The sequence below is a fragment of the Mixophyes fleayi genome, chromosome 7, assembly GCF_038048845.1.
Source record: "Mixophyes fleayi isolate aMixFle1 chromosome 7, aMixFle1.hap1, whole genome shotgun sequence".
In the NCBI taxonomy this organism is placed as follows: domain Eukaryota; kingdom Metazoa; phylum Chordata; class Amphibia; order Anura; family Limnodynastidae; genus Mixophyes; species Mixophyes fleayi.
The window spans coordinates 125,254,953-125,275,110 of record NC_134408.1 but is presented as its reverse complement, the minus strand read 5'-3'; the positions used below and the strand labels follow the sequence as shown (position 1 = coordinate 125,275,110).

At 40.5% G+C, this 20,158-nt stretch overlaps 1 protein-coding gene across 1 annotated transcript in view; it reads right to left on the bottom strand.

Annotated features, from left to right (window-relative positions):
- Positions 1–7,873, bottom strand: part of SLC25A12 (solute carrier family 25 member 12) — a 99,385-nt gene extending 91,512 nt beyond the window's left edge. The window contains exons 1-2 of the mRNA XM_075180643.1: positions 7,703–7,873; positions 6,921–6,968 (exon numbers count right to left, since the gene is read on the bottom strand). Coding sequence (XP_075036744.1) covers positions 6,921–6,968; positions 7,703–7,714 — 60 coding nt within the window. The 5' untranslated portion in view covers positions 7,715–7,873. The remainder of the gene's footprint in view (positions 1–6,920; positions 6,969–7,702) is intronic.
- Between the last annotated feature and the right edge of the window lie 12,285 nt (positions 7,874–20,158).

The window sequence follows — 20,158 nt, the reverse complement described above, 5'->3', positions numbered from 1 at the left end:
CCGTATGACTACATTTGGAAGCTAAAAATAAGTTGGGTGTCTTTTAGAGGACGAACAAACTTCATATTGCAGGGGTGTGCCAGTTTTCGGTTTTAAAAATATACAAGCCCTAGTCATTGGGAAGAAGGGTGTAACAATGAACATAATAATTATTTTGTTGTACATAGAGTCAATCTTAAACATAATAACAAATTGTTTACATGATTTAATTTCTCATATCTCGGTGTGTTTTGCCTCAATTGAACAACACTCATTATTTTCAAAACGAGTTATGTGCATACCAACAGGCAAATGCCCCCGTGGGGCAAGCATTATATTGTCTTCTTACTTATTCCAACACACTAGTAAAATATGTCACTGTATTACCCCTTTCACACCGAGGCATGGACCTGGGAATAACCCAGGTAGTGTGTCAGTGTGAAAGGGTCAACCCAGGTAAAGTGACCCTGGTAGCGAATAGGGTTATTCCCACATTGGAGCCAGATACACTGCGGTGTGAAAGGTGTTCCCAAGTTATTCTACCTGGGTTCTGTTAAAAGCAGCTCATTGGCCTCTGCTACATCATCTATATGAACCTCTGTTCTCCCCTTTTAATGACTCAACTTGATAATACAGGGCAGACACGGGTCCAGTGTGAAAGGCGGTGACCTGGGATATACCCGGGACCAAAGGGCGGTGTGAAGGGCTGCAACATGGGTTGAAACCGTATTCATTATCCTGTGTCTGACCCGAATTTTGATGAGAAAGGGATATAACTAAATTTGCAACAGTCATCATAAAATATTGTTGTCAGTGCATCAAAACTACTGCTATATCATTTGTGTCAAAAAATACTTCTTCCTCTGTATAAATACCCTTCCTTACTTTGGTTTATGGAGTAAAAAGGAAAATTCTGAATGGTTTAAAGTAAAAAAGATTTGTTAAAGGTGACAGTGAATTTGTCCGTTGGTCTGAACAGCTGTTTGCTCAGGAAAACATGTAACTTTATATACAGTACTGTGCAGGTTTACTGATGGCAAAGTGCGTGCAGCAAAGGACGGCACCGTGGAACGAATGTAATGTGGTACATTCCAGTGTACATTTAAAGGGACAACTATAGATCTATCTTACAAGAACTCCAACAGATGCGTTTTATGTTTTGTTTAGTTCTAATGTAACATTTCTATTCTAGTGTTTACTACAAATAAAGATATTGCAGGTATTCTTTAGACGGGAACATGGAAATGCAGGTGGAAACTGATTGGACAGGAGAAGCAGTGATCAAATCTGGAGTCACATTCATTGACACATGTCCTGTCCATAGACGCTGTTGTCTCCCAGACGACACAGTCCCAGAACAGAAGAGTAATGTTCCCCTGCCCTGCAGAAAACGTGTCCTGGTGCCATTGTCTCCCGGGGGGAGGGGCAATAGGGGGGGAGGGGGCAAACCAAACTGCTGCATGGGGGTAGGGCTTTCAAAAAATGTCATTGCTAAAAATAAGCAGCTCTGTTCCCATTATTGATATCCTGATTTTATTTCTTCTAATTAACCCAAATCGCATGGACATTATTTGGAACGGATACTGCTTTACCTGATAAGCAGGCCACTGATGTAAGCAGGAATGTTGTATGCTCTATAAACATTATTAACTATGGCATAAAAACTGTAAAGACTTTAAACCACTAAAATGCAAGTATGGAGGTAATGTAATTTAACAACCATTAACTGAAATGTCAACTATTTTCACTCATTGCAGGACTTTATTTAAAACTGTACTAGCTTGGTAATAAGATTATAGTAAGGTGCACCTTCCCCTTCGCAGGAGCCCACACGTTTACCTGTCTCTCTTCCAGCCTTGCAAGACAGAACCAGCAAATCAATTAAGCCGCTCAACTGCAAGTGGCGAAGGGGACCAATCATAAGCTGCAATTTCTCAATTTTTTTTTCGAGCGGGTGTAAGAGGATCCTCTGGAAAAATGTCTGCATGGAGCAACCTCTGGCTAGGCAAGGCGTCTTAGATAGAGACATATACTAAACATGGCTGACTGGCTACTTAATTGCGCAATGGGCCAGATTTAGACGCAAGTCTATTTGCACCATATAAAAATTCAAGTTGTGTAAAAATATGTCTCATTGCATATGTGCAACACTTGCAGCCGTACTCTGAATTGAGTATCTTTTTCTTGCCCTTACTAGAGGTTGTTCAAGTTGAATACAGTGGGGGCACAGTCACGAGTCAACCACGACCTTTAGAGACGTGTCCTATTTGTCTTGCATGTCTTTTAAGAGATGTATCTTTGCGCATTCCATAGACCGGGTTCCCGAGTTCATGATCATGAAGTTAATTTTTCGTGCCTTAATGAATCAGGTCCTGTTTTCCAGACGCTTAATGCATTAAAAACAAAGCAAGGAGTGTTCATAGCGCGGGAAGCGACAGTGTGAATCAACGCTTCATTTATTATGCAATAAAAAATAATGCATGGCTGGACGGCATATGAAAACCAGAGGAGCCTAGAGAAAACGGCTACAAGATAGTACGTTCTGAAAAGTACAGACCCCTTGAAGATGTTTTTTTTTTTTGTTTTTTGTTTTTTTTATTATCCTTTGATAAAAGGACAATAATAATGACATCCAGAGAGGGTGGCGACGGCACCTGTTCTCAAAAGAGCGAATGCTGCCTGTAAACATGCGCCCAGGACCCTAGAGTGTCATAGCAGATCCCCTACCCAAATCTTGCTATGAGTTCCAGTGATGTGCTGTTCCGCCTCTGGTGACATTGACAAGCAAGAGTTATATAGTTCTCTCCGTATGCTAATCTCAATTAGTGACACTTTTACCTGCCTCTTATATGGAATTTTTGCACATTGTGATTGAAACTATTTGAATGGAGTTTAGGCGACACTTAGATGAGTTCCTAAGAATCTTAGTACGCTACATAAAGTATAACCTATGTTATGTGAGCTGATGTCACTTTTAGCCAATCATGCTTACTGATAATAGTATGCCTGTGGCAACATATTTTTCAACGTCATCTATGTCATCCTAAGGCAGGATATCTCCTTACTGCCACATAAAAGAGGATGTAATGGTATGGAATGAGGTTTTAGAGACATTTAATGGTAATACAATTTGTCAATATGATTTTGTTGCAAGTCGATACAACAATTTAAGGAGCTGAACGATATTTCGGGTAGGATTCTACAGTGGTCCGGTAAGATCGTTTTCAACATTCTCCCACGAAGCTGGATATTTCATAGGACCCGTGAATTCATTATTGCCCGAGTACTTCTTGTGGTTTGAATGAAACATTATTGCTCCTACTTATTATAATATGTGAGTTTCCTGGCTAGCTACAGTGTCTGCTTCACCAGTTCTCAGACATTATATTTGCATCTGTACCATCACCTTTTATACTCGTGAATTGAGATAGTCTAGTTTACTCTGCAATTTGTGATAATTATTACTGAGAGTCTATTTCGTCTCTAAGGTCGGATCATTTGCATGCCATCTAATACTCCCCACTTGGGATTGGATATTTCATTTATTGTTTTTATATTATTTTTAATATTCATATTTTATATTATTTTGTATTGCTTGTGATTTTAATCTCATATGAGGGTTTATATGTCAGTTGTATTAAATTGCTTATATAAATATTTTTCCCGCAGCTTACAGTTTCAGTGATATTTGATCACCAGTGCATAGTTTGTTTATGTCTGGGATTTGGGAATATTTATAAACAAATGCACCAGTCACTGGCATTAGTCCTTAGTCCAGAATAATGTGAAGATGTAAAAAATATTGTTTCGCTATAAAACTTTACTGTGGATGCGGCAATTAGTATTTGTGGCTTGCATTTTAAAAGCAAAAGGACAAGTATTCATTCACATAACTAGATCTGTTTTAGTGGTTTAGGTTTTTATCTTTGCGGTTACAAAAAAGCTAAAAATTTATATAAGGGAAACGAATATTGGCAGGAAAAACACTGCTGCCTATAGATCTTAGTGGAGATTTTGATACTTATCACCACATCCTAGGTGCCTGGAATATAGGGGGATCTTGATGTGAGACCGATAGCTGAAAGCTCATTTTTTTCTCAAGTTGAACAATAGGCCAGCTCTGAAAAGTTGTGTTCTTGGTGAGATAATTACATCTCCATGGAACTCGAGAGAAAATGAGCAGAGATTTCTGTACCGATTAGCCAGCAATGTGCGTAGCCGGATATCGCGACTAACTGAATCCCCCCCACACACACACACAGACCGCACCTATTTAGTGTTGTTTTCAGGGCTCCAAGCTTTGCAGCATTTAGAATTAACAAGTTAGTCTTTTAGAATAAAATGTGTCGAACAGGTCTTAGGGGGTATATTTACTAAACTGCGGGTTTGAAAAAGTGGAAATGTTGCCTATAGCAACCAATCAGATTCTAGCTTTCATTTTGTAGATTGCACTAAATAAATGAAAGCTAGAATCTGAATGGTTGCTATAGGCAACATCTCCACTTTTTCAAACCCACAGTTTAGTAAATCTAGCCCTTGGTGTTTCAGATAATAGTCTGAGAGGATTCTGTGTAACTTAAAAACAGATGCACTGGGAAAAGGGACTTGAATTAGATTGAACAAGTTTGTATGTCCAGTCATTTTCCTTGTGGAGAAAGTCAAAAACTATTTCTTATTAAGAACCACTGGGCTCGGGCCTTTTCTTTTACACAGAGGCCTAATCGCATTACTAAAAATTCTGAGTCATAGTAGTAGGATACAAAATGTCATCACAGTTCTTTAGAATCAGAGCTGCAACAGAAGCAGCTAAATTAATATCAAATTCAGAATTATCAGATTACGGAGATTGGATTCAGAGAGTCAAGTTGGACATTTGACCTGATTTAAGCATCAACTAAATTTGACTATTTTCATTACAGGACAAAAGAAGGGAAATGTATAGATTTTGGATCATTCCTTTGCATACTGGGTGCAAAGGTGAGTTGTGGCCCAAAAACATTATAAAGGATTTATCTCTGCACTCCCAGCATTTTCTGTGAGGGTTTTTTTTATTTTTGCAAAGTTGAAAAGGATTGAGATGGAAATATATGAGCAAATACTCAATATGTATACTATAAGGTCAAAGCCAGATATTGTAATATTCCATCTGATGTCAATGATATTAGTAAAATAAAAAAAAATGGATATGATTTTAAGTATGAAACAAGATCTAACCTATTTTAAATTATAATATGGAATCTATTGTTTTCTCTAAATAATCCCTTGTTTGATGTGGTCGATACAGCAGTAGCTTTTTTTATACTGGTAGAATTTCAAAGAGAGTGAATAGATCAATGAAAAAGGGAGTCAAGTTGCTCAAGATCTCCAACGTATGTGGGCCAGCATCATACTACAAGTAGTGAAACCAGTTGCAAAACATGAGTACACGGTAACATACATTGGAGACTGATGCAATAGAAATGACTGGAAGTTAACTATTGATGTAGATGTAAATGATCAAACAAATTCAAGGAAATTCTAATTAAATATATATATATATATATATATATATATATATATATATATATATATATATATATATATATATACACACACACACACACACATGCATACATACATACATATACACACACACACACACTTAGGGTAGAAAACAAGGTGGACGTTACCACTGTGGAAATCAACTATGTCAACTGTATGCACGCAGTCTATCAACTAATGAAATCACTAAGGTATGAGGTAGGCTGTGCCACATGCCTCACTGTTGTCACTAGTTCCTAGTGAATTGGCAAGCTTAGCCTTGGTTCAACCCACACAATGGCTGCCTCTATTGTGTGCAGGTGTTGGGTTCTCTTTAAATAAGTTTGTACTCTATCTTAAGTCACTAAAATATATTTCAAGAAGGTATTATGGCCAACTAAACACAGAAGCCAAATGGGTGGCTTAAAGGTATAGCACAATGTGATGTTGCCATAGCAACCACTCATAGTTGCTTCCATCAGTCTAATGCCATAAAGAACGGTCTCACTTGTTACAGCTGTAAACACAATACCTTTGGTTACTCATGTAGCCAAATTGCAATTATAATCAGTAAGGAAAGTCTGATGAAGACTAAAATTTGGAGTTGTCTCTTAAGCAAATACCGCACTATAATGACCAGTGGCTGCTAATTGAAAATAATATATCAGGTGGATTGTGATATCTACACTGTACAAAGTACTCCATGAGACTATTCTGAGTGTAGGAAAGAGGATATATTAATCACTGTAAAGTCTCTTACAAATGCGGTTTTACCCAATATCATGCTACCAAACTGGTGCTTTTACACTATAAACAAAGCATTTGGTCTCCAATGTATTAGAGTTTTGAACTATCTTGGCATAGTAGGGGTTATAGTTCTCGAAATCCAGTACAAAGAGCCTTGTCACAATAAATTGGGATACTAGGGGAACAATAGTTACCTATTCAGAAAAAAATACACAAAAGCAGTGGAGGCTCTTAATTTTTTTTGTGGAGTTTTCGTTTTGAATTATAAAGTTATACAGCATGAATGTTAGAGTCATAAATAATCCCAATACCCTGGAGGAAATAGAAGGCTGATGTACATTATCCATTGTATCTTTGCAGCCAATGGTGTTAGAAAAGTTTATTACACTAAATGATTACCTTTAAAATGTACTTATAAAGCTTCACATCAATAAAATAAAATTTGCAAAAACAATTAAAAGGCACTAAAATCATATTTTACAACCACATGTTTTTGTCTATTGAAGTTTAGTGCCAAACTTTTCCTCAGTTAGAACAAATCCTCCAGTTTAAATATTTAGTTTATTATGACAGCGAAGAACAAAAGAAATGCAAAACTTATTAAAAAGAAAAATGTATCAAATGTGATCTACCATTTGCACTCAGGTAACAAGCAAACATGTATTTTCCCTTACCTGCAGAAATATAGCCTTCAACTCATTAGGATCAGCTCTTTTCGTGAGCTGTAATAAAAATTAATAAACAATAATTTTAGGATTAATAAACAATAATAGGGGAACAATCAGGTGTTTAGTCATGCTGCCCACAAAGCCTTCACTTCCTTTAATTGTCAGGCAGCTTTTCCACATAGCACTATATACAGTAGACACCGATGTAATCAGAGAAGCAGTGCAGGGCTGCGATTTTAAATGGGAACAGCAAATTAATGTACTCAGAGATGTTTACAGATCGCATAACTCACACTTATACCAGATTACATACATGCTCCAGATAAGAGGACAAATAGTGCACACACGTTTTAAGCAGATATCACATATTTACCCTGTCATAGCGATCAGTATGGTCATTTATCTGCTGTCACACTGATAACGCACACCTATGCAAACGAACTGTGTGCATGATGGTATTATGGTGAGGGCAAACATGACACAAATTATGGCATGGCAACAACAGTAAAGGATGGTCTCATTAATTGATCTTGGCAACTGGATCATGACAGCAGTAAAGCAGCAATGTAGCAGGGCCCCTTGTAATGCACACACTGTATGAAAAATGCAGGCAGTGCAGTAATCTGCAACCAGCAACTCCACCCCCCAGTTTTTTCCAACACAAGACACTGCATGCATTGCACTTCCAAGCTGAGAGAGGCTCCAACTGAGAGCAGCTGGGTTAGTGAAAGCAAATGCAAAGCATGGAGAAGGTATTATGCAATAACAGGCGCTGGTAGTAGAGTCACCTTGACCGCCATGCTGAGGCTGTATGATGTCAGAGCTGGGTGCAGACGCGCTCTCTGTCTCTCTCGGTTACGCGCGTTGTATGATAATGAGATAGGAGAGGCTGTGGGTTCTCCCTCCTCTTGTCCTGCTAACTGGTACCGTCACATCACCGGCTCATCTACAGTGCTTGCTTGGCTCAGGAAGGTGGGTTGTCTATAAACTCTCCCCTCCCTTCATAGCCAAGCCAGAATAAGCAGTTTATTTATATTTGCCTATAGTAGTGAGCCTACTGATTGAGTCACTTGGAAACATAAGACAACTTCAGGTCTAGAGTTTCATATTCTGTAAACTGCAGTCACAGGATGTTAAACGCACTGCAGCAACGTTCTAGAACTAAGTGGTAGTACTAGACTCTGTAGTCACTTAAGTTTCTGAATTAAAAAAGATTTCGGGGTCTATTTATGATGACCAATCCCAAATTTCTCACTTTAATATTAATTTCTTATCAGAATGATAAGAAAGGAATTAACCTGCCAATATATTAAAATTGATTAGCTGGGAGAGCGACTCCTATAGCAGCCTGTCCCAGCAAATAATGTATAGTAAAGTGATTGTGAATGCAGTAAAGTTAGTAAAGTATAGTTAAGTTCTTAAAGGCCTGGCTGAATTTTGGATGGGGGAGCACGAAACCTACCTAGAATCCCTCACCTGCAATGCTCTCCCTATAGGTTATAGCGTTTAACCCCATCTTCTGATGGCATTAGCTACAGGGGGTCAAGCTCCTAATTTCGGAGCTTGATAAATAGAGCAATATTGTAGTCAGCAGCTGATTGAGCATTTTGCCTATATTATTATTATCCTTTATAAGGCACAATAAAATTCCACAGTACCGTACCATAGGCATACCGAGGGAAGGTCTCCTAGTGCCTGGAAACCCCCCTCCCAGCCTGGGGTACTGTACGCTTGAGGTAGCTGAACCCTGCCCCAGGACCAGCCACTTTGCAGATTGTGTGCAGATTGTTTCTGTCTGCACTGTTCACAGCCATCTCTCCCCAACAAGTATTGAAAGCAGTAAGGACAGGTAGGAGAGAGCAGGACAGTCTGTCAACTGTTCTGACACACTCAGTCAGGACTCTGTCCTGATTGTAGGGACAGTTGGAAGGTATGTCCTGCTTCACACGGCTCTGCTCAAAAAGGGAGAGCTATGTGCCCCTAACAGCAGTGCACGCAGCATTGCCCGTTTATATGATGGGGATAAGAAGAGGTGGAGAGCAGCCAAGCACTGTCTAATATTATAGCCACGCCCCAAAGCATGCTGGCCACGCTCACTGGCAGTGTGGCATAGAAACCCCTCTCTACTAAACCTGCGTTTGCCCCTGCTTACAGTGGGCAAGTAGAGCATATAACAAAGACTTAGACCACAAGGCAAAGTACTGGACACTCAAGAAGCATAATCCCGTGCATAAGATAATAAGTAAGGTACATAGGAAGTATAGTAAACAATATGCAGGATGCAAGAAACAAGGATGCACAGGTGGACGAGTTGGGAACAGACAAGAAGATGGGGAAGGAGGGCCCTGCTCATGAGAGCTTACAATCTAATGGATATTAAACACACACATATATATATATGTATGTATATATATATATATATATATATATATATATATGTATCTCAACATTTATTTATTATAGCATTAGCGCTTTACAGTTTGGAAAAAAGTAATGGAAACAATACTGGATAATGCATATGGAGGCCTATTTATGATTTATTCACATTTTTGCTCTGTTAGGCAACATCTATCATTGAAGCAATGACAGTGCATCCAATAGACTGTCCCAGCAATGACTCTGTTCTAAAGAAAATGTCAATTAAAAGACTATATGTATACTGCCAAGTATATACATATTTTGTCACATATTCAAAGTTTTGCACAAGCCTGCAATTTTTTACTTGAAAGGGTGTAGTACTATTGTGTAAACCGATGGAGTCAAAAAGTGCAACATGTTACAAAAACAGTCCCAATATCCCCTCACGATTGTTTAATTTAAGCCATAAATGAGGCTGAACTAATAAGGAGTTTATTATAAAAAACTATAAAGTTTGATTCAATGAAAGGAGTAGTTCTTAACTGGTAGGAGGTTGAACGTTGATGCAACACTTATTCTTTTGTACAGTGCGCTTCTTCAGATTTGTCATATCTCCATATACCTAAGTTCGCTTCTAATTTGTGGTGGTGTCTCCAAAGAGTGGACTATTGATGGGTATCTTGCTGTGTGGATCATCAAAGCACCAGATAGCCAGCTGTTCAGTTAGAGGGAGTTGAGTGCCTCACAGCGTCGGATGGACACCAGAGATGTGGATGGTTGAGGTGGGGTCATGGCCAACTGGGCAGTGCAAAATTGTCAGGGCATTGGCTTCCTACCCTTGAGGTTGGCAGCTATTTTAGAAGCCAGTACCCAGGAAGGAGGAGGGTGATCTCTGGTGAGGATGGTGCATGGCAGGTGCTGCATGGCGCATTTTGAAGACCTTAGTGAAATAGGAGGGACCCCAACTTATTGAGGGGGGTGCGCGGTAGATGCTGCAAGGACACCAGAAATGACCACATATGGGGGAATATACTGCCCCCAAGCTAATGAGAGTCCATGAAGAGAAGTGACTTGCAGAGGTGGAGCTCCACCTTCAGGGGTACCCCAGAAGAGTCACCAGTGACAGGGTGTGGATTCAGGAGTGCAGGGAGCTGCACAGGGCCATCTTAACAACATTATGGGCCCTCAGGCAAAGCAATGCACTGGGGCCCCTACCTATACAACCTCTCACAGGAATAAAAATGTAAATTATTGATAAAATTAAGTTAATATTTATTGTTACCTGCAAAAAAAGTTTAAACATTAAAAAAACAAGCTGTACTACAGAGATTAATCCACATAAACTTTTTTATTGTAAACAACATTATATAATAATAATAATATATGTGTGTATACACAGTATAAACACACACATACGTACATACCATACACAGATATATAGGAAACTATAACATAATTTACAATATCTTGTTAAGTGAAAAACAAAATATCCAACAATGCTAAAATGTTCACAATAATCACCAAATCAGTACAATTCTTACCTTGTTGCTGTATCCAGGGGAGGAGGTTTCAAAGAGCTACATATAGTCTCTGCACAGTACTTCACAATCACTGTGGTGAGAACTGTTGAAGTGGGAATAAAAAGAAGTCATAAATGGCCATCAAACCTAACTAAATGCCCATCAGATCTCTCCATATGACCCATACATCCACATCAGCTGCATTTGTCCCCGTTCATCATGCTTCTGGTCTCCCCCTGTATCAGATACTATGCCCTTTATTATTCTTCTATTTCTCCCCCTTCACTTACCTTTCTACCACCTTCTTCTCTTCTTGTATCTTCTTTTCTTTTTTCTTTCCTCCTCGCTTGCTTCTCCGTCACGTCCTAGCTCCTCTTGGTGCACTCCTCACTGAAAACGTCACACCCGACATACAGTGCGAGTGCGGCGCGGAGGAGGGGAACAGGGAGGGAGCCGGATCGCCACCATGTGACCGCAAAATTGTACTTTTTTTTGTTTTTTTTCCTAAATTACTTCAGAGCCCTTCCTATGGGGCCCCCTTGCCTGTGAGGCCCCCGGGCAGTTGCCCTGCATGCCCAATGGGAAAGACAGCCTTGGAGTTGCACCTGGATGAGAGTGGACAAATGGGGAAGAGTCCCCAGCAGCAATAGACTCAGAAAGAAGGAGAGCCTTTGGATGACTGCTTGGAAGTGAGGCATATATGGAGAGAGAAACCCTTGGACGGGGAGGAGAAGGCGTTAGTAATAAAACAAGTGTTATTTTGCAAAGAGATGGTCTGTTGTTGAACAGTTCTTTGACGTTGCACTGCACACTGCTAGTGTCCACCCCGTGATAATTGTGTTTTGAACACTGAGTATTCAGGGGACCCTCTGTTCGAGGAGGCCACGCCAAAGCTGGAGCAGAAGAGGAGGACAGCAGCAGATGGCATACCACATGATAACAGGGCACCAGAAGTAAGTGACTGCACACATGACCAGCAGAAGTGTTTTGTTGTGTGCATCCAGTTTGCTTTATAAATAAGGTCCAGAGATTGAAGAATTCATGTAAAAATAAAATACCAATTTGTCACTTTCATGTGTGGCATTTTTATTCCTTTTAGTTTAGTTCCACTTTTAAGTTTTAGGGGTATATTTACTAAACTGCAGGTTTGAAAAAGTGGAGATGTTGCCTATAGCAACCAATCAGATTCTAGCTGTCATTGTGTAGAATGTACTAAATAAATGATAACTAGGGGCCTGATTCATTAAGGATCTTAAATGAAGAGGTATCTTATTTTAGTCTCCTGGACAAAACCATGTTACAATGCAAGGGGTGCAAACTAGTTTTCTGTTCTGCAACAAGTTAAATACTGACTGTTTTTTCATGTAGCACACAAATATCAACTTTAAATTTCAGTGTACAAATAAGCTTTCAAGTTGTTGCATGTTTGTCTCTGTTCACCATGGTAAGCGGGTGCAGGGCACACGTGTGTGTGGTAATAAAAAAGGTGTTTTTGGAGAGCAGCCTAGCACTTGACACGCCCAAGCCCTTCGTGACGTGGCCACACCCCTGGCTGAGGATTTAAATAAGTTAGTTAAGGATGCTAAAATGTTTTCAAAACAGGTTGGAGACTGCAGGAGGAGCTGTCCTTGAAATCAGACAAATAATTCTGCGCTTTATAGTCAGTTCTAAATCCATTTAATCTGCTGGCTTTCATACACATTTGCACTTTGTTTTCAATTACATTGGATTTGTGCAATAAGGTTACAATGCTTTTAAGACTTATTTCCTGATAAAAGTACCACTGTCACGCACACAGTGAAGGCTGACAGTTTGTGGGCTGGACCAGTATTTATGACAATGCAGCTTTTCATTTCACTAGGAACCAGCGGAATCTCATGAATAATTTGGCCATGAAGAAGTGCCTCAGTGATGTTACTGGTTCATAATCAATTGATAAGATGTAGATTATAAATTTTGGTTCACATACCTCCCAACTGTCCCGATTTGGGGATCACAAAGAGACGAGGCTTAACCGGAAAGTGGGTGTCATTTTGCCCAAATATGTCCATTTGTGGGTGGAATGGGGATAAGGTTTATTTTGCACTTGATACGTGTCCTTAAGTATTTGTACTTTAGTTTCTATGGGGCCTATTTATCAAAGCGTTCCCTCCTGTTAAATCCCCGAAGACAACAGTTTTCAGGGATTAACCTCTAAATTGCTATTTATGATTGTAGCATCGCAGCAGATATCTCAGATATCTGCTGCTTTGCATCTCTTGTCGTTTTACATAACAGTGCATGGGGAGTGCTCAGTATCGCTATTTAACAATGTACGAAATTAACTTTTCAATCATGTTCAATCTGCTGAAGAGCAGAGCTGGACAGTGCATGTGTGAGGGATCATGTGATCCCTCCCTGTCACATGACCCACTATCTTGCAGTCCAGATCTCTGTGCGCATGCCCCAGCTTTTCGGTCGGGTCATGCGCACAGGGATTCAAAGCAAGCCGGAAGCCACATCGCATAGGACCGTAAACGAAGAGCCCGTGAAAGGTAAGTGTAAGACTTCACAGGAACAGCCGTTTTTCAGAACGGCTGTTCCTGTGTTGATTTTTTAATAAATATGAGATACTTTTTAATCCTCATCTATGCGATGAAGATTGAAAAGTATCTTTCATAAAATGTGGTGCTACATCAATAGGCCCCTTAGTACCTTGGAAACCTCCTTTCCCTTATAACCTTCCCCTGAACCAAGTACAACCGTGTGGCCTACTTTTAAAGATATCAACTGAAATTAGAGGGTTTAAATAGTTTTATGTTATTTTATATATAGAAAGTATTGTTGGGCTATGTAGCATTTAGTCACAGAGGTTACAATGCATGGACTATGTAGTGCCCACCAGGAAATACACTGATTACAAATGTTATTTCCTATGTGGCAAGAACATTTTTTACTCGGGGTACAGAGTGAAAGGTAATATAGAGCTAAATGTGGAATTATACCTGTATGGTAAATTAAAGTAACGTTTGCTATCTTCTTGTGTAAGGTAGGACCCAGGGTAGTAATAGTTGTTTCCAGCCTGCACTAGCTGCAAGTTCCTGAAACTAGTGAATATTTCCCATGGTGAATTCTATGGATTTTGCAAACTCCAGGTGGTATTTCCTTGACAGATATTATCCACTTCATCTTTTACCAAACACGACTGCCAAACTCAGTCACTTATGTCTCCACATTTCACCTGGTACTTCACTATCCAAATCCCCGTCTGCTTCTCATTTCCTCCCAAATCAAATCCCAAATCCTTGCCGTCACACATATATCATTTAATCATGTTGCCCCTTCTTACATCTCATCCCTGGTCTTCAAATGCTTCCCTTGATAATCCAGCTGCCTTAGCCATGATTTACTAGCAATATTTCTGTCTCTTAGCCACATTCTGCTGCATGCCATACGTATAGGACTATTTCTGTTATTATTTTTTTGCATGGTTTTATATCCATTTATAAAAAACACTCGCTGCTGAATTCTTAGCCTTTGCCCATTGGCAGATGAGATTTGCACTCGTTGCAAATGTAAAAAACAGGTTTTTACCAAACTGAAACCAGTATACAGAGCTGCAGTTATTGTTTTTTTTTAAATTATAATACTATCAACGTGTATATATAGTGCCAGCATAGTCCGCAACTAACTTTTTTGCTTTGCTTGACATATTACTTAAAGTAGCTTTTCCAGTTAATACATTTTCATCCCCCTCAGCGGATACTGAGATGGATGTGAGCTGGAGGACCAGTAAGAAGCTGAAGCGCCGTGCTTTGCACTGCTGTACTACCGAAACTGAGGTGCCCCAGGAAACACTGTTTCAGCAGACAGTTCCCGAGGCTCCACTAAGGGGGAGAAGCTGTTTAGTGAAAACTTAATGAGAAGCCAGAAATGTTGACGATGCTTTAACTTTTTAACCAATGCCAAATTTTATATGCCATGTTTAGAGCATAGTGGCCTAATCTTATGGAAGATCTGTGAGTCTCCCAAATTTCGGGGAGTCCTCCCAGACTGCCAGGAGGGAAGGTCGCCCTCCCACATCCCTCTTACTTTACTGGGGAAGAGGGTGGGGGCCATAATGATGTGATTCACTGTTGGTCGTGGCATGCGTAAACCTCATGCCTCTCAGCACTCAAAGACAGATTAGGCAGATAGCTGCAATGGAGAAAAGACTCTATATCCACGCCTTTCTCCCTGGCACCAAGAAGCTTATACGTTTCCAGCCTTGGCAATATGAGACACCATATCTATTACCAGCACCTTAATGGTAACATTACGGTTATCGCTTCCTCACAACTAGTCCTGTATCACCCCCTCCCGCATAATCCTTCTTTCCACGTTCACTCCACACACACCCTCTCTTTTTTTGCTTTTTATATATATTTTTAGCTTGTACCCCTTAAAAAAAAACTGGTCAATTTAATGTCCCTGTTGCATTGACATGGTTCCAGTTATCTTTCATCATGCCTGTTTTTGTTGTAAGTTGATTTGCATATACAGTTTTGACCATTTAGAGGCTATTAAAGTAATTATATTGTTTTCAAATAAGCATTGCATAAGCGATTGTATTGTGTTTCCTAAATTTATTTTTAGCAGATGTAAAATTTAACAATTCAATACATGATTATAATACAGTACAGCCAATACCAAAAGATAAATACATACTGCGCTCCCACTGGTACCAACAGACAGTATTTCACTCCAGAATACTGTGGTCAGAGTAGACTGAGGCCAGTGCCAATGAGAGCTGTTATTATATACACTCAGTGTTACAGTGAGAACAATGCAGATGGTGTGGCTTGCTTCTATTGGTCCAGGTAACAGGAAGGTCCAGAGTGCTGCAGGTCATAGGCCAGTTCAAACCAAAACATCAAAAGGTGGGGTTCATCTCTCCAGGGGTTGTGCTCTGACTTTTCCCGCCAAGACTCAAGTTTCAACTAGTGTATTAGCATTTTATAGTCAGTATCGCTTTAAGTATTTATTCCCTAACATCACTAACTAGAGTATGCAATGAGCGATCTCTTTGGCGAATAAACCGGACAACTGCTGATGAATAGTGGATTAAAATGATTCCAGACATGACACATTTCCTATAACCTGAACCTTAAATAACACTAAAGTGTATATATAATCATAATATATAAACTAATAATAAACTAAATACTATCTGCTCATAAATCACTGTGGAATGGAATCAATATAAATATGAAATATATAAATAATGAAATGTTAGAGTGCGTGTGTGTGCGTGTGCATTTTACCGTGCGATCGCGCTACGCGACGTGTTACGTGGCATACTGATCGCAATCGCACGATAAAACAATATTAACCAATATATTTCGTTCATCCAATTATACGACTTCGACAAAGCGGAACTAGTGAGCTGTGGGCCCTGGCGCAGGGAGGAGGGAACCGGGGCCTTGACCCTCTGCATCTGCCATGCAGCGGGCCCCATTATCTCAATGGGCCCCAGTGCACGGCACCTGCTGCATCAATGGTAGTTTCACCACTGGACCCATTGTTCTGCTGTTATATTGGTTTTAATCTGTATACATCTGTTGGACTAAGGACAGGAGTACTTTGCTATTCAACCTTTTTCTTTGTTTATATATGTACTTGTATATGTTGAAGAGAAGCACCCCCTCAGAACTGGACACATAAATCTGTTATTGTGACCAGCGAGGATTGTCCACAACCTAGTGTACAGCTAAATCCCCTTAGACTAAGAGTAGGAAGCCTACAGCTTTCTCCACCACCTTGGTGGACACTGGGTCGAGGAAGGAGAGACCTCCATAGGAGAGAGCTGTGGGGGAAGTAGTATAAGAGATAGATAGACAAGTTTCAATAATGGCAAAGAAGCTGAAGGAATCAGAGATGGATGTGAGTTCTAGTGTTAAAGAGAGCACAGAAAAAGGATAGGGAGATTTTTGGGGGGTGGAAAGAGGAGCATGGATGATTAGCGGGGATTGATAATAGGATGAACATGAGGTCACAAAAAAACATATAAAATAAAAGTAAGAACATTTTTCAATAAGCAGTTTTAGGAAGCATGGATAACAAATAGTCCAATAGGGGGTACACAAAACAAGATGAGGACAAGGAATTCACAGGAGACTGTTGGATTTTGTCCTCTTGTAGCAGTGTTTCCAAGTATTTAGATTGTTCACCTCCTGTATAACTCGTAACTACTCTGTATAAATCTTAACACATATTTATAAGCAACACACAAACACGAATGTACTTTTGATGCATCATTTTTATGTGTCATATAATCTATGTTCCCCATCTCCCTTCTTCAACTCTTATATAACTTACATAATAGTGTACACTTCAAAGAAAACTGTACTTTAAATGCTAATGGCATCCTAGCAATCACCCCCCTCCCAACAATGGCTGAAACTTAAGGCAGTCACATGGACACTAATTAATTACCCTTCCCAGGTTAATTACAGATAACCGCATGGATTTGCATGCCAAGATGGTTACATCTGCTGATTTCACTGTCTGATGAGAGGAGTTGGGCGGATTGGGGACATTTCTTTGTAGGTGCAGATTAGGTGAAAGAATGCGTCTTCTTTTGCACCCACATGCATAAACGAGATTTCATCTTGCAGGACGAGATTACTGAAATGAGATAAAGGTGTTGTCACGTCTTTCACTAGAGATATCACTGACTGGTATTGGCGCTACTAAGCTGGGAGGCGCGGAGTCTAACGCACCACCGGTGTTCACCAGGGACCCCCGCAAGGAGCTATGGGCTTTGCTGCGTGTGATGCACAGGTTGCGGTTCTCCCAGATAGTCACCAGTGCAATGAATGGAGCATAGTCAGGCCGAGTTGAAACCAGAGAAGCGCAGTACCACGGAGAGAAGACAAAGAGTAATCAGGAACGGTCCAAGGGTCAGTATCAGTACGGGCAACGAAGTACAAAGGGAGATCCGTAAGAGTAGTCAGACAAGCCAAGGTAATCAGAACACAGGAGACAATCAGGAACAAGGATAACGCTGGAGCAGGGTAGAACTAATACTCTGGCACCCTAATTGTGCCAGAGTGTGGTTTAAATAGAGAGCAGCAGGAAATGGGCAGGAGGAGGATTTCCGGCGATCAGACTCAGCTGATCGCCGGGTAGCATCTCCGTTGCCTAGGCAACCAGGCGGCGCGTGTGCCACGATCATGTGACCGTGTCCCGTTGCCTAGCAAAAGGACGTGAACTGCGGCCAGAGGGCATCCATCTCCGGCACCCATCGGAGGGGCGGAGACGGCGCCTGACAGGTGTGTGGAAGGTGCATTTAGAGGGGGTGTTCTCTGCTGGCAGGTGCACACCTTTATTTCACCTCGCCAAAGGACTTGTTTTTCCACCATCTCTGAGGTGGTAGGGATTGGCTTCATCCATACTTTCAAAGGGATACATTTTGACCGTGCCGTTACATTTCTAGGTTTATGTTGATTGAAAATATTTATTATCATTATCATCATCATCATCATCATTTATTTATATAGCGGCACTAATTCCGCAGCGCTGTACAGAGAACTTGTTCACATCAGTCCCTGCCCCATTGGAGCTTACAGTCTAAATTCCCTAATATAGACACACACTCAAACACAGACAGACAGAGAGGGAGAGACTAGGGTCAATTTTTTTTTATAGCAGCCAATTAACCTACCAGTATGTTTTTGGAGTGTGGGAGGAAACCCACGCAAACACAGGGAGAACATACAAACTCCACACAGATAAGGCCATGGTCGGGAATGGAACTCAAGACCCCAGTGCTGTGAGGCAGAAGTGCTAACCACTAGGCCACTGTGCTGCCCCATTTATTACATTAAATACACAAGTAATTAAGACAATGTCCCCTCACTCTATGATTAAGACATGAATAAACTAAAGTATTTAAGTAGAAAAACATAAACATTGAAATGAAGGTGGTGATCCTACATTGTTATTGGGTTGAACTTTGAGGAGATGTTTTCAGTCTTTGAACCATGCTCTTTTTAGATTGATCTGCAAAACTAAGCACAAACTGACTTTGCAGGCCCAAGCATAAATGTCGGCACTGAAGCAATTTAATTACCAGAGGTATAGGATATATGTGAGTGCCGAAATCCTGCTACATACAGCAAATAATGGGGTCCTGGGAGATGGACCATCACTTAAGTACTAATATTGAGAAGGTCAGAGGATTTTGTATTGTGCTTATTTAAAAGTAGAAACCCACTTTAAGCCTTCCTTGCCACAGTGTGCTAATGTAACTCTAGAAAATAAAGTGTAGCAAAATAAAAAAAATATTTTTCTCCCCCCCCCACAGCACATAGGTTTAATGAAAAACAAATATAACAATCACCACTTCATTGTATTTTGATTTTATTCAGAACTCTGCTGAAACATTTTCATTGCAAAATAAAGGCGTAAGGCTCTGTACTGCTGATTGTATTATTCTCTTAATGACTACAGCAGATGCAATCTACTTGGCAGACTTGAAAAACATGTCCTTAAAAGGGCCTAGTCACTCACAGCTATCTCCGTAATTTGTACTGATCCCCACATGTGTCTTAGCCAATCTTGCAAATCTATATTATTTCAATCAGGTTAGTTACATTAATCATAAGAACTTTACTGAACAAGTGGAATGTACTCCACAGATGGAGTGTGAAAAAAAAACCTGCTCACAGCACAATAAACTCTTAAGATTTATGTAGGGTTCACCTTCAAGAAATTATAGGAACTTTCCATAGACGTGTAAATAAAATATAAAACACTCAATAGTACTCAAACATTCTGACGCAAACTCTGTCTATAATTATTTAGAAAACAAGTTGTTTTATACCGCTTGCAGAGTGAAACATGTTACTCAGTCTCTTGGAGCTAGGTTCTATGGCTTCTGCTTCGAAATACAAGGATGGTTCTATTGTATATTATAATTTGATCACTGGATGGCACTATTAATTTGCAGTGTATGAAAAATACATATTTTTATATAATATATAGCAAGTACAAGTGCTTACACTGTCAGGGGCAGGCTGGGCTGGGGGGCATCTACCCCCCGGGGCAGGCTGGGCTGGGGGGCATCTACCCCCCGGGGCAGGCTGGGCTGGGGGGCATCTACCCCCCGGGGCAGGCTGGGCTGGGGGGCATCTACCCCCGGGGCAGGCTGGGCTGGGGGGCATCTACCCCCCGGGGCAGGCTGGGCTGGGGGGCATCTACCCCACAGGGCAGGCTGGGCTGGGGGGCATCTACCCCCCAGGGCAGTCCCATAGTGGGCTACCTTGGGCTGGGTCACTGGACCATCTTCATTTTTTTCCATTAAAATAGGCTGCTGTGTCAGGTCATGCCCTCTGGGCTGAAACT